The sequence below is a fragment of the Podarcis erhardii genome (genome assembly GCF_964252035.2).
Source record: "Podarcis erhardii genome assembly, chromosome: 3".
Taxonomy (NCBI): domain Eukaryota; kingdom Metazoa; phylum Chordata; class Lepidosauria; order Squamata; family Lacertidae; genus Podarcis; species Podarcis erhardii.
Window position 1 is genome coordinate 89,947,367 of NC_138507.1, and position 27,967 is coordinate 89,975,333.

At 45.4% G+C, this 27,967-nt stretch overlaps 2 protein-coding genes across 3 annotated transcripts in view; one reads left to right on the forward strand and one right to left on the reverse strand.

Annotated features, from left to right (window-relative positions):
- The window catches only part of PLB1 (phospholipase B1), a 94,355-nt gene extending 85,853 nt beyond the window's left edge, over positions 1-8,502 (forward strand). For both annotated transcript variants that reach the window (XM_081854127.1, XM_081854128.1), the window contains 2 exons: positions 2,764-2,838; positions 7,788-8,502. In XM_081854127.1, coding sequence (XP_081710253.1) covers positions 2,764-2,838; positions 7,788-8,009 — 297 coding nt within the window. In that variant the 3' untranslated portion in view covers positions 8,010-8,502. The remainder of the gene's footprint in view (positions 1-2,763; positions 2,839-7,787) is intronic.
- The window catches only part of PCARE (photoreceptor cilium actin regulator), a gene marked incomplete at its 5' end in the record, with an annotated part of 409,145 nt that overhangs the window by 121,182 nt on the left and 259,996 nt on the right, over positions 1-27,967 (reverse strand). The gene's annotated exons all lie outside the window — the stretch shown is intronic.

The following is a 27,967-nucleotide window of genomic DNA, read 5'->3' on the forward strand; positions in this document are numbered from 1 at the left end:
AATTTATCTGCCTCCTCGCCTGAGGTTTCTCTGGGTCAGGGAATGTTGGAGTCTCCAGTGGAATTCTTGCCATCGCCCTGCCAGCAAAGGCTGCAAAGGGAGGGTGCCAAATCAGCGCATTCTCAGCTGCTCCAGCCAGCCACTTTTCTGGCCTTCCCAGGATTTTTAAGCTGTTCTGTTCTCTGTCAATGTACCATGTTGTCTCCCCTGGGAAGGGTTTGTGCCTGCAGGAGTCCTCTGTGCCAAAAAAACACAGGGTGCACATGCCAGTCTGCTTTGCTCAGCTACGTTCAAAATAAAGATGAGACCTACTGTGATCTAATGGATGCAGAAGCAGGGAAATCTGAATTGGGAAGCTACTTTATATTGAGTAAGGATATGGGTCCATTTGTTTCAATATATTAGCTCGGTATTTTATACAGTGACTGGAAGCAGCTCTCCAGAGTTTCAAACAGGAATCATCCCAGTTCTGTCTGGAGATCTCATGGATTGGCTGTGGACATTTTTTTTATACAAAGCATGAACTGTATACAGTCTTACCTTGGAAGTCAAACATTTTGGCTCCTGAATGTCCCAAGCCCAGAAGAGAGTGTTCTAGTTTGTGAACTATTTTTGGAAGCCAAATGTCCAATGGGCCTTCTGCGGCTTCCGATTAGTTGCAGGAGCTTCCTGCAGCCAATCAGAAGCCGCGCTTTGGTTTTTGAACTTTTTGGATGTCAAACGGACTTCTGGAATGGATTCCGTTCGACTTCCAAGGTACAACTGTACTGAACTATTGAGCTCAGGCATTTTCAAACTGCCACTATTTTGCAGGTGGGATCAAATCACATACTTGAAAATTCAGGTTGTGCAATTAATGTGGATTTGGCACTCTCACTCGACAAACCTGCTTTTTAAAAAAGTGGGTTTTTAAAATATGGAAAGCGATAGGGAAATGCACTGGAATGAGCAACAACAATTGCTTGATGCAATGCTGTGCAGTAAATCCTCCAAAGAAATCAGTATGAATGTGTGTTGCCTTAAGTGACCAAGTCTCTGTTCACCTAAGAAATCACTGAGTAGTCTAGACCAGGGGTCTGCAACCCGCGGCTCCGGAGCCGCATGTGGCTCTTTTACACCTTTGCCGCGGCTCCGGGGCGGATACTAGCGAGGGGAGGAGGCGCATTGTGCGCCCCGACACTCCCCACTGTGGCGGGCGCTGTACTGGCTGTGACGTTGCATGGGGGCGGTGCGTGCGTTAGTCACGCACTGGCCCGACGTCACCTGCCCGCCCGTCCGCCCACTACATTGTAAGGGGCATGTACGCTGGTCACTGCATCGAAAGGGGGCATGTACGCTGGTCACTGTTTTGAAGGGGAGTGAAGAACACACACACACAAAAAGGTAACTTGTTAATTTAACGTTTATTTCTATGAGGAGGAGTAATTCAGAGGGGTCAAACAAAGAAATAATAAAAAGTGACAAAAAAGTTATTTTTATAATGACGAGTTTTGCGGCTCCCAGTTTTTTTTCCTTCGGAAACGGGTCCAAGTGGCTCTTTTTGTCTTAAAGGTTGCAGACCCCTGGTCTAGACCTATTGGTCTAGAGCAAGGGTGAGCAACCTGGGTGGGCCCTCCAGGCATTGCTGGACCACAACTCTTATCATCTCTGACCCATGGAGCTAGAAAGGGCTGATGGGAGTTGGAGTCCAACAATATCTGAGGGACCACTGGTTGTCCATCCCGGAGATAGAGCAACTTGGAGGAGGAGCAAAAACTCTACCCTGCTGTGCAATTTCTTATAGTACTAGAGTGCAGTCAGGCTTCAAGTCAAGTCCACAGGCTCCAATGAAAACGTGCTAAATGGTTCTTGGAGAGGAAGAAGCAAATAGATGGGTGGGTAGCTGGTCTCCCAACTAGGGTTCTTGCAGCATGCATTTCCTATGTGCCTGGGAGTACTCTTAGCAGCACTCTGTGTGTTCAGGCAACTTAGAACTGCGCCCTAAAAAGGGCAGATAAAACTGGCTATATCCCCGTGCTTGGCATGGTTAATTTAATCTCCCATTTACAGTGCAACCCTGTTGGACAGGCTGTCCAAACATTGTGGCTTGCACACAGCATAAATGTGTAACTTCTGGATTACAGATCTATCCAGAATAACCTTCTGGATAACAGCCAGCACACCCCTACATTTCTGGCCAGCTCTGAAAGGCTAGGAATAACACTGCAATCCTTGCCTGGAAGCAAATCCCATTGAAATGAGAATCAGGTTGCACAGATCTAATCTCTTCTCATCCCTCTTGAGTCCATTAGGTTTCACCTGCATAAAATTCGCTTCCAGAGGACTACATTAGCTGCCACGTATTGAGGCCCTTCACTATACATTTGATATTTCATCCTATTCATTTGCCACTTCCCATGAACTCTATAGAAGCTATAAAAGGCTGCTTTTATGCATTGGAACTTAAGACATAGATTACATTTCCGCAGGGTTTTTATAGCCTCCTCTCATGACCTTAAGACAGGGTGCTTAACATTTTTTAAAAAATCTTATTCTGTACCTGTAGAAAGAACACTTTCCAAGCTATAATTGTATAATATAGCAGAATACAGAGCAGTAATATATACAATACTATAATAATGCAGTAGGTATAATGATTGAGCATTGCAATTTAATGGTGATATTTTATTAGTGTGGTTCTTGTGGTGTATTATAACATACCCAGTCCCATGAAAATATAGAATTACGATTCAGGGGCAAATTATTTGTCCTTTTTTCTTTCAGCTGGAGCCAGTTGATCATAAGCAGTCATACAATAACTTCACATATGATAGGTCGAAACTCAAGTGCCCAACCTCGGTAAGTAACAAAGGTCTGCAGAAACATCTTGCCCCATAGCACAGACATAGGAAGAGCCCTCCTGAATCAAGAGATGGGGCCTATGCAATCCCATATCTTGTTTCCCCACAGCAAAATAAACTCTTCTCACTTTTGATTTGTTGCATTCCTTCTGAAATAACTTTTAAATGGCTTAAAATGTGCCATCCCCCATTATAGGCTTTATGTAGCATGAAAGGAATCTGGTTGCCCAAACAGAACTAGATAGTAAAAGAGGCAAGAGCCCAGGACATGAAGCGAGATTCTTTGGGATTCAGAATTGCACCAGTCCTGATGCTGCTGCTAATGATGCTAATGGCTAGATTAAGAGCTTTAGAGGCCCTAAGTGTTTTGGTGCCCTCATATATACCTAATTCAAAATATAAACAATGATTAACTGTATATTATTAACAAAATAAAAAAATTCCTTCCAGCAGCACCTTAGAGACCAACTAAGTTTGTTATCGGTATGAGATTTTGTGTGCATGCACACGAAAGCTCAAACCAATATCAAACTTACCGTAGTTGGTCTCTAAGGTGCTACTGGGAGGAATTTTTTTATTTTGTTTCAACTACGGCAGACCAACACAGCTACCTACCTGTAACTGTATACTGTATTATTAATTTCTATTATTACTATTTTATCATTTCAATTATTATTATTATATTATTATTACATATATATGTATGTATTTTTTTCATTTATTGTGGGAGCTAGCGCCATATGGTCCATGGTAAATCTGGCAATGGAAACATTCTGTGGTGCCCCTCTTCCCTTGATGCCCTAAGCCCATTCTTATTTTGCTTAATGGTTAACCCAGCTCTGGGCAAGTGTGTAGGAATATAAGGAGCTACCTCATTGTGCCACTGGTCTTTCTAACTCAGTATTGTTTACACTGGTCGGAAGCAGGACCCAAGGTTTCAGACCCAGCTCTTTCCCAGCCATACCAAGCATTGAAGAGCATGATAATTAGAGCTTGCAATGGATTTTGCTTGTAAGCAGAACACAAATCAGGCCAGAAGGGTGAAAAGAAGGGGGGAGGACTTGTCCTTGCCCTGCCAGTTTCCCATGGGGAAACTCAGTCTTTCCCGCTGAATCGGAGCAAACATCAGTTGGGCTGTCTCCAGACAAACATTTGCTCCGATTTATTGCAAAAGAGCCACTTTTCCAAGGAGAAAGTGGTGGGACCAAGGGCAAAACCACTCAGACCCAAGCCTAGAAGGTGCAGAACAAGCGGAAAATCACTTGGACCCACGCTTTCCAAGTGTGGGATGAGCCCTGAACCCTGCTGCTGTTATTTATAAGACAGGTGAAGAATAGAGCTCTTGTTCCTAAATGGGTTTAATTTATTAAACTGAAATAGTAGGTGCATTTAGGAAAAAATATGTTGACCTGGATTTAATCCCTAAACTTTTCAGCCTCTTTATTAAAAAAAAGAAGTTTTATTTCACCAGGGTTTGTTAATAATAATAATAATAATAATAATAAATTTTATTTATATCCCGCCCTCCCCAGCCGAAGCCGGGCTCAGGGCGGCTAACAACAATCAACAATCAAACAATCAAATATTCATACATTCTAAAAATATTACATTATAAAAATCAATTAAAATCAAATTAATGGCAACTAATTAAGCAAGATTCTAAGCAGGTTGCCAGAGGAGGGAGTCAGGCTGCGCCCTGACCAAAGGCCTGGTGGAACAACTCTGTCTTGCAGGCCCTGCGGAAGGATGTCAGGTCCCGCAGGGCCCTAGTCTCTTGTGACAGAGCGTTCCACCAGATTGGAGCCGCAGCCGAGAAGGCCCTGGCTCTAGTTGAGGCCAGCCTAACCTCTCTGAGGCCTGGGACCTTGAGGATGTTATTATTTGCAGACCGTAGGTTTCTCTGTGGGGCATACCAGGAGAGGCGGTCCCGTAGGTACGAGGGTCCTAGGCCGTATAGGGCTTTAAAGGTTAAAACCAGCACCTTAAACCTGATCCTGTACTCCACCGGGAGCCAGTGCAGCTGGTATAGTACCGGTTGAATGTGATCTCGCAGCGAAGACCCCATAAGGAGTCTCGCCGCGGCATTCTGCACCCGCTGGAGTTTCTGGGTCAGTCTTAAGGGCAGCCCCACGTAGAGCGAGTTACAATAATCCAGTCTGGAGGTGACCGTCGCATGGATCACAGTGGCTAGGTCAGGGCGAGAGAGATAAGGGGCCAAGTGCTTAGCTTGGCGGAGATGAAAAAATGCCGCCTTTGTTATAGCTGTAATCTGCGCCTCCATAGAGAGGGAGGTATCGAAGATTACACCCAAACTCTTAACGGACGGTGCTGGCACTAGTTGCACCCCCGCAAGAGATGGGAGTTGCCCCCTCAATCCCATATCATCCCGCCCCAGCCAGAGGACCTCTGTCTTCGAAGGATTTAACTTCAACCGGCTCCCACGTAACCATCCAGCCACAGCTTCCAGACATCTCGCCAGTGTATCGGGGGCCGAGTCAGGATGGCCATCCATCAACAGATAGAGTTGGGTGTCATCGGCATACTGATGGCAACCCAGCCCAAAACTCCGGACAAGCTGGGCGAGGGGGCGCATAAAGATGTTAAAAAGCATCGGGGAGAGAATCGCACCCTGAGGCACTCCACACACCAAGGAGTGGCGCGATGACAATTCCCCCCCGAGCGCCACCCTCTGTCCCCGACCAGAGAGAAACGAGCGCAGCCATTGAAGGACTGTGCCCTGGATCCCCACGTCGGCAAGGCGGTGGTCCAGGAGTTCATGATCGACCATGTCGAAGGCTGCTGACAGATCTAGAAGAATCAGCAGCCCCGACCCGCCTCGATCCAGCTGCCTACGGAGATCATCTGTTAGGGCGACCAGAGCCGTCTCGGTCCCATGGCCAGCACGGAAGCCGGACTGGAATGGATCCAGAGCAGATGTTTCATCCAGAAACCTACCAAGCTGTTCAGCAACCGCTCTCTCAATCACCTTACCCAGGAATGGAAGATTCGAAACCGGGCGGTAATTGGATAGATCTAAGGGATCTAATGATGTTTTCTTTAAGAGCGGACGCACCACTGCCTCCTTCAGTTCCCCTGGGAATATCCCGGTGCCAAGGGACAAATTGATGATATCCCCCAGGGGGGCCCGCACCTCGTCTGGACACGCTCTAATCAGCCATGACGGGCACGGGTCAAGAGGACAGGTGGTGGGCTTTCCAGCTTGGAGGAGTCTGTCCACATCGGCTGGAGATATCCGGTCAAAATGGTCCAATACTGAACCCGAGGACAGTCGAGGGGCCTCCAGTTCCTTTATTGTATCCAAATTGGCAGGGAGGTCATGGCGGAGCAACAGGACCTTCTCCGCAAAAAAGCTCGCAAATGCCTCACAGCTGTGTGTCAGATTGTTATTTAAATTTGGCTGTCCTTCAAGGGACGTTAAAGACCGAATTATACTAAATAATTGCGCCGGGCGAGAGCTAGCGGATGCAATGGAGGCCGAGAAGTAAGACTTCTTAGCGGCCTTCACAGCCATCTCATAGGTTTTCATAAAAACCCTATAAGATGTTCTTGAGGCTCCGTCACGGGCACCCCGCCATACTCGCTCTAGCCGTCTGAGGTCCCGCTTCATTTTCCGAAGCTCCTCGGTAAACCAGGGAGCCCGGTTTCTGCGGGGTCGCAGAGGGCGCTTAGGTGCGATCTCATCGATGGCTGCCAGGAGCTGGGTATTCCAGCCCTCAACAAGCTCAGTCAATGAGTCGCCAGGGAGAGCAAGGTCCCGCAAGGCTTGACGGAATCTATCAGGGTCCATCAGCCTCTGCGGGCGAGCCCAAATCGGCTCGCCACCTAAGCAGGGTGGGGGTGGAAAGTCAATCCTGGCTTTCAGAGCATAGTGATCAGACCATGGCACCTTCATCGAAGGAGACATGATCACATCTATACCGGCACCAAAGATCAAATCCAGCGTGTGGCCTGCTTGATGTGTGGGGCCCGAAACAAACTGGGAGAGCCCTAGTGTCGCCATGGAAGACACCAGGTCCAGAGCCTGTGAGGAGGGAGCGGCATCAGCATGGAAGTTGAAGTCTCCCAATACCAATAGGTTAGGGAACTCCAAGGCCCAGCCGGCCACCGCCTCCAGCAGGCCTGACAGGGTGGCTGCTGGTGCGCTAGGTGGCCGGTACACCAGCCAGACAGCCAAGCTCTCCTCGGAGCCCCACACTAGGCCAACACATTCAATGCCGGGGATCGATGGCGATGGTAGAGCCCTGAAAGAACAATCTTCCCGGATTAATAATGCCACCCCTCCCCCCCGGCCCACAGTCCGTGACTGGTGGAGGACAGAGAAACCCGGGGGCGCCATCTCTCGTAAGGTAACTGTTACCCCTTCGCGCACCCAGGTCTCCGTCACACAAGCCAGGTCGACCCCCTGCGAGGTAAAGAAATCTCGCAGGGTGGCGGTTTTGTTGCCTATAGACCTGGCATTGCACAACACCAGTGAAGGAGGTGAGTAATCCTTGCTCACCCTACCCTCGTCTCTTGGGATGGGGCGCAGATTGGAAGGGGTACGAGCATATCTGTATCTCGATCCCCTTCGCTTATAACATCTGCCCCCACCGCCATACCTCCCTCGCCCCTCCACGGTAGCAATCCCAAGCCTCATAGTAACCTCCATTTACAAAATAGAAAAACAAAACATACCCCCAGTTGGAGGTTTAAAATAAATGTGCTAAAAGCAGTGTTGATCCACCGGAGGCCAAATGCAGAGGCTTCAAGGGAACATGTTGGTTTATAGTTCAGGAAAAGGTTAAGATGGTAAATCTTTCTGCTATAGCAGATGGGAAAATATTATTTTGTTGCTTCTGTAATTCATGGATGGGCGGGTCCCCTCTTACATCTTTAGGTGGTGTAAGGACTGAATACTGTTCTGTAATCTGTGCCTTTCTGCTGCAGGAAAATCCCTTTCTTTTCACCTCAAGCAACAGCAAAGCGCAGGGTTCAGGGATCGACGCAGAGAACAATGGAGGCAAGGTGCCCTACTGGGCTGCGATTGTGGCGGCAACAGCGGGAATCTTGGCAGGAGCTCTCATTGCCTGGGTGATCACCACTCAGAGAGCCAGCAAACGCCCATATTCAGGAAACACAGCGACTGGAGAGAAAGTAACAACATTTTGAATTTTCACCTGCACCAAGGAGATCTAACACACCATCTACCTCCAGTAACACGAGGAAAGCAGTATGGGAGCTTAGCAGCAGCTTTTCACATACTATTTTTAAACCAAAAAAATTTCCAGCTAAAAGTGGGAGAAGAAATATCGGCACAGACATCATGGTAACTGTTTGCAGACCAGAGCTTAGAAGATGAGATACATAGGGAGAGCTTATTAAAGTGAGAGCGTTCCAAATATATCGGCCTTCCCTGATTTTAAATAGGATATTTGTTATTGTAATGGAAACGCCAAGATAAAGAATGCTTCTATACGGTGATTAAATGGTCTGTGCATTTTGCATTCCCGCTGAAGATTCATCCGCAAATGTCAGGTTTGCTCTCTTAATCCTGGCCTCTTAAATGGCATCTGGGAGCATTTAGTGAATACAATAATCAACAGTGTTACGAATGAAGAGCTATCAATTCTTAAAGTTGAGCCAAATAAAAGCCTTTCAAGAAGCCAACTTTTGCCAGTTTATTTGTATAGGCGGAGATAGAATCTCTTAGGTTTAAATTCTCACAGAAAATATATAGGAGAGCTAGCTTCCAAGAGGAAGATAAAAAGGTTAACCCAATTAATATGTCTGTTTTCATATGATGAGAGCATGGATTGAATAGATATGTGCAGTGTTAAGCATAGACATGGGATTGCATCAGCACATGCCCAGCTTGAGGCTCTAAGGCAGTAATCTGCTTCTATCACACAAAAAATGTAGTTTTTCTTCAACTCAGAATTATTCATGCTTGTCCACAACATGCTGCTTTTTAATCTAGAATGATTCTAGATCCTGCCATCCATGAAGGCACGTGTGGTTACTTGATACACATTTGAAAACCCTCCCCTTGATTAGGTTTTTGCTCTCTGCACAGGCTCCCCACCCCATGAATGAAGAAAGAAATGGTGGTTGCAATCTTGCTATATGCCCACCCACAACATCAGTGGCTAGGTGCACACACACACACAATAGCTAGGACTACCTACCTTTGTTTTCAGGTGAACACACTGTGGCATAATGCAGAATCAATCTGCAATGAACTTTTATTTTTGAAATGAAACCAGTTCCTTAAGAAGAGCTTTTCGGGGGGCAAAAATAAATAAAAATTTGCAATAGTTCTAGATTGTGTGTGAACTACAGAGAAAAAACAAAATCTCCATTGATTTTTAAATAAAACGTGGTTTGTATGCAGCCTATATCAGGACCAGGGTCAGCCCAAGACACCCTCCAGCAGCCGCTTGGGCCTTAGTAGTCCAGCAGGACCCATGGTAGTGGAGCCAGCCTTGGCTCCCTTTCACAGGCAGCTACAAACCATGTTTACAATTTCCCACAATGCTCTGCAGCAAGAAGGACTCTGAAGGAATTTTCAAATCATAGCTGCCTGGAGCCAATAGGAGGGGCAGTCACCTAGCATGTTCCAAGTAGCACCATCGGGGGGTGGGGGAACAGGAGAGAGCCCATAGGGGGGACCGTGTCAAGGCCTGAATCCAACCAATCCAGAGTTGCCACCATGATACCAATAGGCACCAGTCCACCCACCAATACCTTCCCATGGTGCTCACAAAAGATGTCAGTAAATAACCCCTCAAAAATCCACAAAGCCCAAAAGACTCTTTGCTCTCAATACTCAGTTCTTGTTTGCACTAGGTCGCCTTCTCTTACATACGCTTCATGGCAGCCATTTTGTGACCAGCTCCCATTGCACTTTCTCAAATTCCAAATGTGCACACTGGCACCAAAAGGACGATGAGCAGATATGCAGCTGCAGGAAGCAGGGTTGAACTCTCCATGTATCTGCCGATGTACAGGGTGTTCAGTCCTGCTTAGTAAAGGGAACTGGCTGGTACTCCCAAACCCTGCGGAAATCAGGGCTGAACTCCCTACAGATCAGATTTCTGAAGCTGGCCATTATGATGTCAGATGACTGGCGGATGGTCCTGCCCACCTGTCATAGTTGGCTTCCTGGGGTGGGGGTGATGAAGATCTGGCCCAGCAGGGCAAAGAGGTTCCCCACCCCTACAGCTCTCCAAGGCTACAGACAATAACCTTTCCCAACCTTCCTACCTGGTGGTAGGAACTTGGTACATTTTGCATACAAATGTGCTGTACCAAAGTGCCAGCCCTTTTCATTCATAGCATAGATATGTGTGCTACATTAGAAATGCAGTTCTCCAGTGTGATGCCATACATATCCATCCATGCCTGAGCAATAGCAACAAAAACAGCCCATTGGGATTCCACACACCACTGGTTCTGCAGTCTCCAACTCTGTCCAACCATCCAGGAAGGCCTGACTCTGACCAGGCCTATAAAATTATGCCTGGTTGACAGCTCTAGCATCAGAGGATGAATGTTCAAACCCCACGATTGCCCTCAAATGGCACGAGTTAAAAACAGTGCCGTTGATATTTTCCTTTGTCTTTTGGTTTAGTGTGAGACAGCAGAACGCACAATTCAGCTGATCACAAGGGCCGCTAGTGATGCTCTCCTCAGGGGACAGGCTCAGCTGTCCAGCCAGGCCATACCATATGGCTCTCCTCCAGGAGCCTGTCAGCCTCTAGCAAGATCCAGTTAACGTCCAATTTTCCCAACCTCTGTGGCACGAGCTGAATTGTTGCTGCTCTCCCTACTGTGGCCACCGAACTGCTTTCCCCTATTAGTTCAAAGCCGCGTGTGATACCCTCCCTCTGTGAGGCTGGCAGTAATCGTTCTTGCAAAATAATGAAATGAGTCAGCCTGGCAATTAGGCTGTGTAGCTGAGCCACATTCCTTAGGCTGCCTCTTGTTTACATTAAACAATTAACAATGTAATAACACTTTGCCCTTCTGTCCAGCCTTTGTCGAGAGAATCTCAAAAACACTTTGCAAATGTTGTTGACATTTCCCTGACATTTCTCAACACCCTACAGAGTGGATTGGCATTGTCTGTTGCATTCAAACAAAGGCGAAGGGATGCGCTGAGGAATCTATGGCAGTGTAAAACCCTTACTGCCTGCTGTGGAATCACTATGAAATTTATTCTAATACAGAAGCTAAGTTCTCCTAAGCCGGGAGGCGCAAACTGTTAGGAGCCAGCAAGCACACTTGGAGTTTTGAGGAAATGCTGTGGGGGCATCATAAAATGGTTGCCAGAACACAAAATGGCTGCTGTGGGAGGGTGGCATAACCAAAAATGGCTGTCGCATCTAAAAGAGCAGAAAAAGAGTCAGGAACACATAAGCCACCACTGTACAGAGAAGAAACTATTTCCACCTTCCCTCTGTCCAGAATGGAACAGAGGGCGGCTGTCTACCCCTGGCATTCAATGAGATGTAGGCGTGTTTAAGGGTGTGTGTTTGATTTAGGAGAAGCCCAGCCAGTACAACAGGAACTGGGCAGGAAGAGTAAACAATCTCTCGGGTATTGTGGATCTTTAATGAGATATTTATGGAGACTTTCCATGGGTGTGACAGACGGTATTTGTGGGTGCGTTGGTGCCAGTGGGCACCATGTTGGTGAGCCCTCCATGTTGGTGATCACTCCACTTAAACTCTTCTCTTCCCTGCCGCTCACTCAGGGGGGACCCCACAAACCAAATTTCCCCTCTACCAGGTGTTTCCTCCAGGTGAAGGTCACAGGTCTATCTTCACAGTGCCTGGCCTACAATTCCATATACTGAGTGAGTGGTACCTCTGCTCAAGTGACAACTCAAAGTGATGGCAGCCTTCAGCAATGACCCCAGCATGGTCAACCATGCTGTCCACAGAACCTCCTCCTGCTGCTAGAAACAGATGCCAGAAACTTGGCATCTGATCATGGTCTGGTTTGGATCCAGATCCACTGCAATGATCACTAAGAAGGGTGAGGGGATAGCAGCCACCTGTTGACAGCCCCATTTGTATGACAGACAGACAGACAGACAGACAGACAGACAGACAGACAGACACACACACACACACACACACCCAAGCAGTTCCTTTGCCATTACCATTTCCCTCGCCAAGCCAGCAAAGCTCTCAAAGCCTTGAGAGACTCTCAACGCAGCAGCCTCACGATGCGGCGGAACGGAGGGGATTTGATCAAATGCTTGTTATTGTGTGCACAGTAAATGTGATGTCAGAGTTGCACAAACATCGCATTCACTGCAGGCAACTTGTCCTCCAGGAAGCTGCTGCTAGTCAAGGCTTCAGTCTTCTCACCAAGTGCAAGAAACACTGTGAAACCAAGACATGTTGCCACTTCAGACGTTAAATTGCTAGCATCACTTGTGGAAATCAGGGCTACAATGTTTAATCAATTACTCAGTTCAGTTAATTAATTTTACACCTTCCATCAACTAAAAAGGTGTCATGATTAATAGGAAAGATTATACACACACACACACACAGTTGTTGTGTGAATGCATTGTGAATGCACTTATAAAAACTGCAGGTTGCTGTTGGCGGTTTTCGTCCCTCACTCCCAGTTTATTTTGGGATTCTGTCTTCCCTCCCTTCCTCTCTCTCTGGAATGCCTCTTCTAAGAAAAAGACGGTGATTTATTAAATTTATATGACATCCCTTCACCAGAAGACCACAGAGAAGTTTGCAACATGCAACGCAAAGGTGCGACGTGATGCATCTATACTATATTTTAAAAATCAAAACAATGATCTAAATTCAATAATAATAAGGAATACATAATAAAATGCAAATTCTTATAGCAGCAACAGCATAAAAAGAGAAAATTGGCAACTCTGTGTCTAAAATACAAAGACGGCGAAACAATTCAAAAGATGCCTGCTATGACATATGTGTGCATTATATTGCTTCAGAAATATTGTTTTTATCGTTATACACATTGATGCAAATTAATCACGATATTAAATGATTAAACCTCATATGATGGATGGATTAATATTTGAATAACTGAGTTGCCATCCTAGCGGAAGTGTACCATGGAACTGTCACTTCTAATCTGCCATGAACAGAGAGGCTGGAAGGGTGCACCTATAACGCTGGAAAATCTGGATTTCCTTTAGCATCTCAACAGCACCAAAGGACACTTAAGAGCATAATCCTATACATGTCTACTCAAAAGTAAGTTTCACTGAGTTCAGCGGGACTTTCTCAGGGGCAAATGTGTATAGAATTGTAGCCCTAAATGTCCCACATCCAGCCTATCTTATTAGGGAGTTCCTAGCACTCTGAGCTCTCCTGAAAAGCTGCTTGAGATGACCTACTTAGAGGTGTCACCGGAAGATAATCCCACATCCTGCAAGGATGCCAGAAACTTGAACTACTTGCTGCATTGGGGGAAAGTCACTTCCTATCATTGCTGACCCATGGTGTCCTTTGACCTCAGGCTGAGATTTAGTTAGGACTCCTGCCTCTGCATCCTCTAATATCCCCCCAGCAGTATGCTTCAGTTTATATACTGACTGTGAACTCATTCTCCAAGTGTGGGTCCTTATGGAGCCAAAACAGCATCACCCATCAGTATCGGCAAGCTGCAACTTTTGCACATATATGGGGGGGGGGAATGACCCTTTAGTGAGTTTAAAATGAATAAATGGAGGGGTATGGGGAGATCTCAAAAACAACCCCACGCAGACAGCATGTTCCGTGGCAATGCAGTGCTGACTGACTGTTGTGGGGCAGGGAGAATGGACACTAGTTTCCTGGAAGTGTGCAATGCTGGAACCTTGAACGGCTGCACATCACACTGCAACATTTTGTCGCAGGCCCCTACTTGTAGAAACCAAATACTTAACAGGAAATGCTCTTCTGGAGGGGAAGATTCATCTGCTGTGCTTCATTGGTCACGTGGGATCTAGATCACCAGAGCCATCGCTACTTGTGTAAATAATTAAATCGTCACGCTTCCCTTACGAGCCAGAGTCCTTTCATGCAGTCATTTTCTGGAGCTGTACCACCGTTCCCATTCATTATGAGATTCTAATTATAGTTTAGCTTGACTGCAAGCGCAGGCTGCCTTTAGTTCCCTTTTCAAAATTGAGCCGGGTAATTGAAAGTTAGGTCACTCTGGACTGTTTGCTTGCATAAAGCCAGGGGTGTCCAAAAGCTATTGGAAATGCATTAGCTCCTCTCCTCCCTCCCTCCCTCCCGCCTGGAATACATCCAGATGGAACACAAAGAAGGAGAGGATGGACGAAGCCTTCTGTCACCCTAGGAGCATGTGCTGACGTCAGCTTCTATGAACCAGCACTTTAATCATCGCACAAAGATTTTTCAGCCCTCTATCCTTACTTAGACATTTTCAGTACTCCAGTGTTAGAGTTCATGGGAGGAAAACAGACAAGCTAGTTGCGTTTTGAATGCCTTTTTCATCAAAACTGCAATAGCAACCTGTGTTAGTTCTCCTGAAATGTGCAGTCCTGCTGGCAGATCAGCCTTAAAGGTTCATCCTACTCTTATGGGTACAGATACTGTAACTGTGGTCACAAGCTGACCCCCAAAGGGGGAAGGAGGGGCCCTAATGAGGCTGCAATCCTAACCCCAGTTAGCTGTGAGTAAGTCCCATTGAATCCAATAGGATTTTCTTCTGATCTGAATAGACATGGTTAGGACTGTGCTGTTTGGTTAGGTAGAGGTAGAGGGACCCCTGACCATTAGGTCTAGTCGTGGCCGACTCTGGGGTTGTGGCGGTCATCTCGCTTTATTGGCCGAAGGAGCCGGCTTACAGCTTCTGGGTCATGTGGCCAGCATGACTAAGCCGCTTCTGGCGAACCAGAGCAGTGCACGGAAATGCCGTTTACCTTCCCGCTGGAGCGGTACCTATTTATCTACTTGCACTTTGATGTGCTTTCGAACTGCTAGGTTGGCAGGAGCAGGGACCGAGCAACGGGAGCTCACCCCGTCGCAGGGATTTGAACCGCCAACCTTCTGATCAGCAAGCCCTAGGCTCTGTGGTTTAACCCACAAATTGACAAAATTCTGAAGTGGCCGTGACTAAGGATATAAAATGCCCAGGGGAGACGGATGACGGGACACCAGCCTCACCTAACCTTCTGCCCCCTCAATAAAAGTTTGATCTGCAAAAGCAGCGTTGCTTTTCATGACATGGAGATAAGCATTAGCACCTGCTAGCAGGCAAAGCTGCACTTAAAGACACAAGAGTCCTTTCGAAACCATTCAGACCTACACATTTTAAAACACAGCTGAAACCAAATCAATCCCCCTAGGTCACTTTGGTCCACACTGACAGGCAGAAGCTCTTCAAGATTCCAAGCACGGGTCTTTCCTGAATCTTGCCAAGGATTGAACCTATGCCCTTTTGCATTCAAAACATGTGCCCTATGAGTGGCATGACTTGCCATGTGACTTCCCTGAGGCTGGATTTCATGCTGTTCCAATAAAGTCTGACAGAGGGATGAAAACACATGTCACCAGCAGGATCATGCAGGCAGTCTCTCTCCACCCCAATATCAGTAGCAGGATGCTGATGGCATGCTCCACCTGGTTTATGTGATGCCATCTTTCAAATCCTGCTAAAGTGGTATGATAGGATTCAGATCGAGGACAGATGAAGGTGCAGCTTAGCTCCAACAGGTACCCTGTGTTTGTTTACTTCCCCTTAGATTTCCTGGGGAACACCCTCAGAATTTCTTACCAAGAGCAATTCAGTCTCTCTCTCTCTCTCTCTCTCTCTCTCTGTGTGTGTGTGTGTTTCTCCCAGTCTGTCCCAGCTGCAGTCTCAGTTTGCACAAACACAGTTGGATGGCATCATCCACCGGGAATCAAAACATGCTCCATTCCAGGAGGAATCTCTGGACATTTCCTTGCTTATGTAAGCTCCCAGGTGCCAATCCTACCAGCAAAAGATAATGTACCAGGCTACACTGGTCCGACTAGTTTGGCCCACTCTAGCAATCTCTTTTTAACAATTAGAGTTACAGGGATGAGGTGGGGGGGATGGTGAATCTGTCCATTTTGGATTTTCTCAGTTTCACATTTTTACAAACTTCAGTTCAGCTCCCCACATTTCCATATCCAAAAAGTTCTCATGAAGATTCACCTGCATTTTAGTTTAAATAATATACACATTTTTGAAGAAAATTTCCCCAAATATTTTAATTTCCCCTATGGCAACACATCTTTGTATATCTTTTACATGAATATATGCACATTTTACCTTAGTATATGCCTTTTTGTACACATTACTTGCCTGGATAACTACACTGCAAAATTCAGAGACGTGGGAATTTTGAAGGATGGCTGCGTTTCATTTCACATATTGTTCCAGGTCGTGAGAATTAGGTGGGTTTGCCTTCACATGCAAACTGATTTTAATTTCTTCCCCATTTTTAGGAGGATGGATCCTTGAGAAATCATTCAAGGCAGCTGCCACTCCATATCTTGTCACAACACATACTGAACCTTGAATAACTTGTGGGAAAGAAGCCACCACAGAAAAGAATTGCTGCTAGGATCCAGGTGTTCCCTGTAACAGAAAGCCTTGTCCACCTAACCTTGACAGGAGGTCAGCTCTTAGGCCTCGGCTGGAGGAAAAGGACGGCCCTCAACATCAGTTGTGGGTGGGGGGGAGAGCCTAAAGCTGTTGTCCTCATGCCCGCTTATGAGGCATTTGGTTGGTCACTGTGGGAAATGGGGGGTGGGGTTAGACTAGAGTGGCACATTTGGAAACTGTCACTGTTACCACAAAATACCAATTTCACAGAAGAGAAACTGACAATGACATCTCCCCACCAACAAATAAAACACAAACCAAAAGAAAAAGTAGAAAACGTCACGCACTCCAACAGGCAACCCTGCTAAAAAAAGAGCATACCTGTCAAGTGTCCCTATTTTCCCAGGACATTCACAGAGTTACAGAGCCATAAGTGTGTGAGAGAGAGCAGCAGGGGACTTTGATGGATGTCAAGAATGGCGTCTGAGGGCTCTGTTGTGCTCACAGACACCATTTTGGAGACATGGCCTTAGGCAAATCACTTAAACCATTTAAAAATAAAAATCTGAATTTGCTCACTTGTACAATGTGGCTGCTTTTATCAGCCAAATGCTTTTCAGGGAGTTATGGATTACTTTCTAAAGTTATTGTTTTCAGCTTTAAAAGGTAATGCAGAAATAACCAGGAACTATTGGGAGTTGGGTCAGGCAGTTCTCTTTCAGATTTAATCCCTTGCCACATTGTTTATTTGTTTTTCCATTTCCCTCTTTAAAAAAAAAGGAACATATGAGGAACTCTCTCAGGCTGTGTGCAATGGCTGTGCCCTTGGGTTAAAAAAAGAAAAAGCAATTGTGTGCAATGGCTGCAGAATGGGCAGACTCTGAGGCCAGGACTTGGTGGAACAAGTGAAAGATGAATTTAATTCTCTACAGTGCCAAGAGATTGCCTCGCTGCACACACTCCGAAGCGCACCAGAGAGAGAGAAGACAGGGAAATCAATAATAAAAATGATAGTAATTACAAGCGGACTACAGCTGATGTAAATGCTGTCAGTTGAGCCTGACAGCTGCTCTGGTAAGGGAGCCTGGTGTACAAAATGGAAGTGTCTCCTCTACTGCTACCTCAGCAGAATATTTTCCCTGGACCACAGTACAGTGCCATATCATCATCAGTTGCTGCCATTTCCCTCACAGAGGGGGCTGAGGCAGATCGCAACAAAGAACTATGTCAGCATTCGTGTCTTCTTTGTGGCAGGCGGTGTAATTAAAGAAGGATTACAAAGCAGACTCACCACAGTTCCATATTCTTCCCTTCTTTTGTAGTTGCTTCTATTGCTTGGGATAGGAGAGAATCGTAGAAGGGACCCCAAGGGCCATCTGGTCCAACCCCCCCCCCCCCGCAATGCAGGAATCTCAGCTAAAGCATCCATAACAGATGGCCATCAAACCTTTGCTTAAGTACTTCTAAGGAAGGAGAGTCTACAACCTCCTGAGGGAAACTGAGGGAGAAATTTGCACCTCTAGGAGGAAACAAAAAAACCCCACATGAACTAGAACACAGTTCTTTGAAATCGGCACTTCTCTGAGTTTTGCGGTGCAGTTCTCCAACCAAAAAATAATGAGTTGTGAGTGCCAGATTCCCCTAAATTCCTGGGTCTGATAGGTGTTAGAAGACACATAGTATCTAAGGGTAGCCACATGTGGCAAAAATGCTCACAGTGCCTCTCCTTGAGAGAGAAGATAAAATGACGACAACGACAACAACAAACTATCCATTTCCTGCTGGGGTCAACCACCTCATGCTTTTGAATGACAGGGCCAACCATATCTTTTGCTCATCTTTTTCCAGTCTGATCTGAAACTGGCTTAAGAGTAATTCCCTCTCCCAAGGGAACCTTGAAAACTATATTTATATGAGGGGTGTTTGGGGCCTTTTAACAGAGGATTCCAGGTCTCCCCCTCAAACACTGATTCCTAGGAATGCTGCATAGAGCAATGATAATTTGTAGCTATGCCACATGAAGACCATCACTGTGCTTCCTGGGACTGATCAGAGTTGGACTCCAAGAGCATCTCAAGAGCCACAGCTTCTCTATCCTTCCCTTAGTGCACCCCCCCTAACATTTCAATTTAAATGCTTACGAAACTGTGCACTCTCCAACATAAATTTCAGGTTTTGCTCATCTGCAAAGCCTGGGACACCCTGCTTAGTCAATGAACCTAAAACACCTGTCCTATCCATATGAAGGAGGGAGAACACACAAGGATTCACCTCTTCCACAGAAATGGGGAATCATTCATTCATTCTCCGGGGACCACCAGCCTCTACATCTCTTGCGGCTAAAGAAATGCAAGAAGAATGGAAAACTAATTACTATCTGAGCTTCTCTGCAAAGCTTTAAAGTGTTAATTCCTTTCTGGTGATCTCTTCTAATTGGATCAAATTTAAAAGGCACTGAGCTGACTAGGGCTAGATATTTTGTGAGTGATCCACTGGGCAGTGGGGAGAGAAAGATTAGGTTTAATCAGGGTCAGCTCAAGGTTTTCTGATTTTGCTGCCCTGGGTGAATTATTGAGTGCACACCTTTTTGCAGGCTGCAGAAAGGCGTCTAATTAATGTTAGCTGATCTACAGTATGGTGTTCCAGATGCCCCAGTAGACTAAGTAAATACAAAGGCCTTAGAATTGGTCCTGAAAGCTTTGTCTGCTGGGCAATTTGTGACAGTGGAAGGAGAAGGCAGTTCTGAAACTGTGGGGCCTTGGGCAGCCACCTGATCTCAATATACAACTGGAGCAGCCCTGGGTTTGATGGCAACCAAGAGATACTAACAGCACAATCTTTCTGTGTTTAATTCTCACCATGTTCAATGGGGCTTATTCTCTCAGTCAAGCGTGCAGAGGCTTACTGCAGTAAACTTACTTCTGAAAAGGGATGGGGAACATGTGATGACCTCCAGCTGTTATTAGACTCCCAACAGCCCTGGTCATAATGGCCAACAGTGAGGGATGATGGGAGTTGTAATCCAACAATATCTGAAGGGTCATTGGTTGCTCCTTGCTGCTATAAAGCAGAGAGAACTTAAGGTAAGGTTACCAGACATCCCCGTTTCCTGGGGACAGTCCCCGGATTTACAAATCGGTCCCCATACAAAATCCATTGAAGTTGAGAAGTGTCCCCGGATTCATTGAAAAAATCTGGTAACCTTAACTTAAGGGAAACGTATGGCATAAAATGCAAGTGATAGGTTATATTTCATATAAAATATACTGAACTGAAATGCTTTTAGTATGAATTGAGACAATTGTCTTCAGCTCTGGGTTCAGCTCTTTGTGGTCTCCAGACATTTATTTGAATTATAGTATGTCTAAATTTGCAGTTTTACAAATTTATAAATCCAATAAAAAGGATAAACATAACTTTGTCATGTTTATTGATTTCAGTGGGTGCACTCTGTGTAAAACTTACTTGCATACTACCTAGTGTTTGCTTTCATAGTTATACATTTCCTAGAGTAGCATATGACCACTCTAGTTCAGCTGTGTCATCAGGGCAAGACTTTAGGACAAATGTCCAGTGGCCCACCTAGCAAAATAAGCAGGATGGCCCACAGCACAGCAGGGCTGCCTTACCACATTTTAAAATAGCTGGAGGAATATACATTACCTTGATGCCCCCATCCACTTAATACCATTAAGTCCAGAGTCTAAAATTACCTAAACTGCAGCACCAGTACCTATTTTGTGACACTGATTGATGTGAAAAACTGGACAATTACTACTACTACTACTACTACTACTACTAATAATAATAATAATAATGCTCTCCAACACCCTTTATCTGTCTTGACTGTGCAATAGGCAAAAAGAGCCGAGTGATCCCAGCAGAAGAATGCAAATGAGGTCAATGCACAGTTGGAACTGCAAACCTTGCTTTACAAGCTATTTAAAGCTTCAAAACGCAAGAGCATCCTGAAAGTTGCATGCATAGCTCTGCAAAAATGCAGACTATTTGTTGCATATTTGCAAGGAACACAACTCTACCGAGACATTTCCCCCTCGGCTTTGATCTTCTTCCAAGAGATCCATCTGGCAAAGAAAAGTTCTGAAACTGAACATATTTCACAATATCGAAAACCTTTTGCTCCCCTGAGGATGTTGCCTGCTAGCCAGGGGTTCCCAACCCATGAGTTAAAGTGAGGTGGCTATGCAGGCAGTTGGTTAACGGTGTCATGAAAGGTTAGCAAAGTGTTAATGTATTATTGTAAATGCATTCTTGTTTTTACTCCTAAGGAGATAAAGGTTGGCCAGCTGTGGGTGCAAGGCAACTTGATTTGCAAGAGTTGCAGCTAAATCACTCACATCTGGAAACATCACAAGTAGTCAATATCTGCAAGAACAACCTGGAGAAACTTGCATGCCCCCAGCATTTTGAATCCCTTAGTACAGTCCATGTGGGAGGCACGTTTGCAACCCGCAGCGTTCGTAGCCTGAAGCGCCACGTCTGTGCACACGCGTGACATGATTTGGCGCTTCCATTCCGGTAGTTCCAGGTTCGGCGTGGTCCACAACCCGAAAACGTGCAACCCGCAGCGTTCATAACCCAAGGTATGACTGTACTTCTGGCACTCTGGGATTGATCTGATGGCTCTTTATAATGCTAATGGGATAGAATACATCAAATGGTTCATAAGGTTGATGTAAGGGGAGTAAAATGGAAATGGTCCTTCAAAGATGGACACAGAAACAATTAGAACTCAAGCGCTCATCCATGGCAGCTTGCCTCCAGCTCGTTAATGTTCTATTTCCATCATGAAAAGCAAGAACAAAATGTTCTCTCTTTGCTCTGAGACAAGGTTGTCACACAGGGAGGAAAATGGACTGCAGGGCCCTTGTTGCCTGGTCAGTAGATCACACCTTTGTCATAATCCAAATTTACACTTCTTATCTTTTGTCTCAACAGAAAAGTCTTGGGAGCAAGCCAATATGCCAATAAGCCAATATGAAAGCTGAGCTCCCTTTTTTTTATTGACCTAAAATAAGACAGATGAGGGGTGGAATATGGGAGAGGGTGTAATAGGTAGAATGTTATATATGTTGGTGTTGGTCAGTTAATTACACAGTTTATACATCAGTTGGTCAAGAATTCTGCAGAAAATTTAGCACAGATTCTGCAGCCAGAAAATTCATACTTATTGATCTGCCCACATTTGCTTCTGGTCCTGCACACCTCTGGCCTTTGGAAGGATCTCCAGAATGGAACCATTGTTGTTGTTGTTGTTGTTTAGTCATTTAGTCGTGTCTAACTCTTCATGACCCCATGGACCAGAGCACACCAGGCACTTCTGTCTTCCACTGCCTCCCGCAGTTTGGTCAGACTCATGTTTGTAGCTTCGAGAACACTGTCCAACCATCTCGTCCTCTGTCGTCCCCTTCTCCTTGTGCCCTCCATCTTTCCCAACATCAGGATCTTTTCCAGGGAGTCTTCTCTTCTCCATAGAATGGAACCATAGAATCACAGAATCATAGAGTTGGAAGAGATCCTGATGGTCATCTGTTCCAACCCCCCGCAATGCAGGAATCTCAACTAAAACACCCATGACAGATGGCCATCCAACCTCTGCTTAAAAACCCCCAGTAAAGGAGAGTCCATAACCTGCTGAGGGAGTCCGTTCCACTGTCTTATCATCATAGCACAGCTCTTACCATAATAAAGTTCTTCCTGATGTTTAGCCAAATACATTTAGGGAAGATGGCCCTCGGGCTGTTAAAAGTTCACCATCCCTGACCCGCCCCCCTAAACTAGTCTGTTAGCCACAGATTCAGTAGGAAGATGCTATCAGTGTTGAAGGAAGTTTAACTTCCTGTTTGGTCGGCTTTGGTATGTGGAATGGGGGTGGGCGAGGTCTGTGCCTTCTTCCCTTTTGCCTTGGGTTGACCCAGCCTCCCATAGTGGAAAACAGTGCAAGGCTCATAGGTCCTTGATATGCAATGTCTCAGTCCTAAATTAAGTGCTGCTATGGCATGGCTGGCATGTTGCTACAGGGAAATGCTGTGCTCCAGTGGTTCTGCTGCTGTTGTGTTGGGAGGGGCAGTGCTCTGTTACCGAGATAAACACCCAAGATTACTTTACCTGTTGTCTTGGGAGACAGTAGTACAGAAATGCTTAATAATTTATTGCTCGTTCCATGAGACAATGAACCTCAAGTAACACCGCAGCTTGTGGACGGCCACAGGGCACCAGAAAGACACAGCTCAAGCAAAGGCGATGGTTTCGGTGCTTGACAAATCCTTACCATTTCCAAAGGAAGTGGGAAACCATGACGACATCAGGATTATCACTCATGAGACTTGGTTGCAAACTCATAGGTGGGGAGAAACTACAGTCAAGAGGTTTTTAGCTCATTTATTCACTATTTTGAAAATTCATATTGTCAAATTGTCTCTAAGCAGTGCACAATGAGCTTAATAAATACAACAGAGATGAAACCAATGAAAAAATCAAATGCCTTAAAATGCCTGTTGAAATAAAAAGGTCTTCACTAGCCGCTGGAAGTTCAACAGGGGGTGGGGGGGGAGGAGGAGGAAGGTAGTACAAAAAGGCAGAGAAGGGGAGAAAGTAAAAAAGTGGGGAAGACTTGAAGGGGAATAGATAAATGGAATGATGGGCAATGAAGACTCCAACAGGTTTTCACTGAGAAATGCAGACAGGTTCCACACCTTATCAGTGGTAGTTCCCCATTTTTTTCAATTTGCTTCCTCAGGAAATAAGTATTCTTCATGCACGCACACACCCCATTGGTAGCTTTCTACAACCTTTTTTCTTCCTCTTTCCATTGTATTGGTGGTTTTATGCTGGCTTCATGTTTGAGTCACTACTATTTTAGTTCCCTTCTCAGACAAAACTGGGTGACCTAGGGCTTGTCACTGTTGTGCAGCCTACTTCACAGGTCTCTGTCATGGGGAGGGCCGTGTTACACACCCTTAGCTGCTTGGAGGATGAGCAGGATAGAAACATAATAAATAAATAATAGTTGTTTGGTTTACTGGCTTGATTTCAAAGTTTTTGTTGTTTTTGTATATTCCATTTATTCATTGCTGTAAAGTGCCTTGCAAGAGTAATATCCAAACAAGGCAATTTTATATATGGAGATAAAAAGGTAAAGGTACCCCTGCCCGTACGGGCCAGTCATGTCCGACTCTAGGGTTGTGCACCCATCTCACTTAAGAGGCCGGGGGCTAGCGCTGTCCGGAGACACTTCCGGGTCATGTGGCGAGCGTGACGAAGCTGCTCTGGCGAGCCAGCACCAGCACAGCACATGGAAACGCCGTTTACCTTCCCGCTAGAAAGCGGTACCTGTTTATCTACTTGCACTTAGGGGTGCTTTCGAACTGCTAGGTGGGCAGGAGATATATGGAGATAGATAGACAGATATAGATGTAATAAACAATAAATGCTGAGAAGTGTCTGCCCTTACTGAATACCTGCCTGTCCTGCAGCTGTACAGAGGCCTCTACCATATACAAAAAATGAATTATCACTGGATGTTTCCAGGCTGGTGTGTGTTGTGGGATCGTGGCTCTAGATGCACCCAAGATTTCTGCAGCATACATACAACAACACTGACATCAAAAACTCAGCCTGTATTACACCCGCCAGCACCATTTAATCTGGATTTACATGACCCAGGGGAAATCTGATGAACTGAAAAGAAAACTGTAGCCCATGAGCAGCCTACAATGTAAAGCGCTTGTCTGGAGGCCCCCATTTTGGTTTGCTATAAACATGGTGTTAATCTGAATGCCAAAGCTGAGTTCTCCAGGAAACACTTCAGCTGAGACAAATGAGGAAGTTCTCAAACACATTGAGCATGAATCTAAATATTTGTCAGGGGATTAAAGAAAAGCACTCTTTGTTCCAGCTCTGGCTAAGAAAAGAATAAGCGGCACCTGTTAATAACCAGCAATATTTAGAGTTTCAATAGACCTTTAAACTTTGAAATAGCTTTCTAGGCTTTTCTTTACTTGGAGGGCAAAGTGAGCAGCTGTTGTGTCGCTCTTTGTATTGTTCTCCCTTCCATTAAAGCAACTTCATGCTCAGGAAAACTCTAAGATGTGCCTTCTGCTACCTCCCTTCCAGACATGATACTCTCTTCATCTCCAATCTAGGAGGTACCTCTGGTGCCTTCCCTTGCTACACAAGATCCTCCCTGATCAGGGGAGGCAGCTGGGAGGAGATCTGATGCTGAGTCCTGCCTCCAACACCTAAGCCATGTGGACACCAGCACTAGTGCGATACAAATGTCACCTAGCCAGCCCACCAGAAGGAGTGCTTGTTTGCATGCCCAGTCTCAGGACTCCAGCCATTTGCCATGCTTAATAGTGTGCCTACTCCCATCCTTCAAAAGGAACATGCAGGGAGCTTATCTCGTGCTTAGCTCATGTAGCCTCTGAACCTTGCAACCTCCGACTTGTCTTATGTACCACTCTAATGTGAAAACAAAAGCTTCTGCCAGAAGCAGAGTTGTGAGTTCCATTCCTCACCAGATGGGGAGAGCCGGGATGAGGGAAATATGGGCTGTCATTTCGACATCTTGTGGATGCTACTCAAAGATCCAGAAGGACATCATGGATGCCAAAAAAAAGCTTGCATGCATGAAGCGTATCCATCCCATAATAAAAACCTATCTGGAAACACTGTCAAATTTGAAAGCCACCTGGAGGCTGCCAGTGCTGATCCAAATGTTAGAGCAGGATCTATAGCAGGATCATCATAGCTATCATATGCCCCCAAAAATCCCCATGTCCAGTTTTTGAGCCTTCACTAAATACCCAAGGCTGAAATTGCCAGGTTTTTGTTGGAGAGGACTTAGTGACGGCTGGAAGAGGCCAGCACACCACAGGAACTAAGAGAATATCTCAGAGGCTTTTGCACCATTGCTGGGTTTTCTGACACCTGTGGCACAAAAGGGGTTCAACATATCAGAAACTGTTCACGTATGCTCTCACTAGGCAAGGGTCTATGTCAAATAAGAAACACTGTCAAATTTGAAAGCCACCTGGAGGCTGCCAGTGCTGATCCAAATGTTAGAGCAGGATCTATAGCAGGATCATCACAGCTATCATATGCCCAAATAAGAAACAAAATGGAGGCGCTGGTTCTCATGCACGCACCTGGGCCGGCCCGACAGGTGCTTGGGATTACCTGAAATTTTCAGCCATGATCAATCCTCTACTTGGATAGCAAACCCCCCAAATATGCAGAGATCATATCACAAGCATGGGCATAAGGACTCCTGCCTAATAGGGGCTTCCAACCTTATTGTTATATTATCCAGCCAATGGTACAACATATTGGTTCTTTTCATGCTGCTGGCAGATCCATGCAATATCATATTGCTATCAATCTCCATTGTGCAGTCTGACAAAAAAACAGAGCAGTTTCTGAAGCCAACCTGTATTTCCTTTTTTCATAGCATCTGCAGCTTGTTCATATGCCTCAGGGTTATATCGTGCTACCATTTCTCACAATGAGTAATAACTGACTTCATAAATAGTGCCACTGAAATCAATAAGCATAGTAGGGTAGGAAATTAATGGTAGGAGAATCTGAGCATTAACACTCAGGCCCTTAATTTATTGTTGGCATCCTGCACATTGCAAAACAAGGTTATAATGCATGCGTTGCTTCATGAGAAAAGCAAGGCTAGATTTTGTAGGGAGTGGGAAAGTGGTGAGAGACTGGGGAGAGTCAAATAAGGGTACCCTTGAGTAGGAGTGAGTAAACCTTTCAATTTAAGTTTCTCTCGGTTTCTCGTTTTTCCAATTTTAAGTTCAGTTCTCCACCTTTCCACAGCAGTTTGAGATGTATTAATGATGTATTAATTAATTAAATGACCATGCAAGTTCATCAGCAAATTTTTCCTAATACACTGTATACGTATCTAGGCAATTTTGCACAATATACACATTTTAAGCTATTTCCCTAATATGGTACATTTTAATGTTATTTTTACTAATATATTATGAACAGCTTGCCTTAATATATGCATGTTTATACAAAACAAAACAAATTCCTTCCAGTAGCACCTTAAAGACCAACTAAGTCAGTTCTTGGTATGAGCTTTCGTGTGCATGCACACTTCTTCAGATATCTGAAGAAGATATACACTTCTTCAGTGTATCTGAAGAAGTGTGCATGCACACGAAAGCTCATACCAAGAACTGACTTAGTTGGTCTTTAAGGTGCTACTGGAAGGAATTTGTTTTGTTTTGACTATGGCAGACCAACACGGCTACCTATCTGTAACATGTTTATACAGATTGGCTAGAGAACTGCATTGCAAAATTCAAAGAATTGTGACTTTTGATGGATAGATGTGTTTTGGTTCATGCATTATTTCAGAAAGTGGAAATTGGATTGGTTCACCTTTAAAGGTGAACTGAATCAAATTTCTCTCCTATCCCGAAGCTTGAGGCATGAACCAGCATCATTCAGCATTTAGCCCGTACAGATAATGTTGCCTCCAAACTGACTCTGAAGTCAGTTAACCTGGGTGAGCCACGGGGCCAGCCCAAAACATTTTTCTGCCTGAGGCAAAGGACAAAATGCCCCCTGTCCCCTCGTTCCACACACTAAATCCAACTGGAGTGGATCCAACTGGCAATTGGACAACATCCGCCACTGCACCTGAGTCAACAAGGCAGCTTAGAAGGAGCAGAGCAGTGTAGCTTGGGTGGGAAAGATTGAGGGACTGTAGCTGCTTTCTGCCTCCCCACCGCCAAGCATCTTCAGTCTGAGGCAGCTGCCTCACTCTGTCTAATAGTAGGGCCAGCCCTGGAGAACTATAGCCATTAAGATCACACTAGTTTTGAAGTTTGATTGTAATTATTACAGAATCTAGGTGCTTGAATCAGAAAAGCTGTCCAACTGGTTTCCCATTGTGAGTGCAGGGATTTCCTGGGAGTGGCAGGAGCACCCCTGTTTATTTTTCCCTTTCCAATTTGTCATATCCTCCCACCATGGTAGCCGAATGGCAGTGCGGAAAACCTTTAGATGTGCCCTATTCCGTAGTATGGTTCTACAGCAAGCAAAGGATCCTGTTGCAAACCGAGACAGCCAGACCAAAGTTGCAGTTGTTTGAAAGGAACCTATATCATTGGATAGGGTGACTTGGGGTTAGAGGATGCCGTTGGATGAGCCACTAGCTCCACTTTTCTTAGAGGTGATAACTGTGAGGCTGTTGGGGAAGGCCTTTGGAGCAGATCGAGCAGGAAGGCTGCCAAATGCAGAAGGGTATACGCATTACCATCTAAAAGCCGCCCTGCCAAGCCAGAGTCTAAAATTGCCTCGTTCCGCAAATGGCTCATAAGATAGTGCAGGTTGTCATCAGCATGACCATGCTGGATATTATTGTTATTCTGCTAGCGTACAGGTCTCTTCAAGATAAGCAGTGGATTTCTATGCATCTGCATACACCTTAGGCAGATACACGCAGCAACCACTCAACGGCTGCTGGTCTGAATGTATCCAGCAAGAAATTG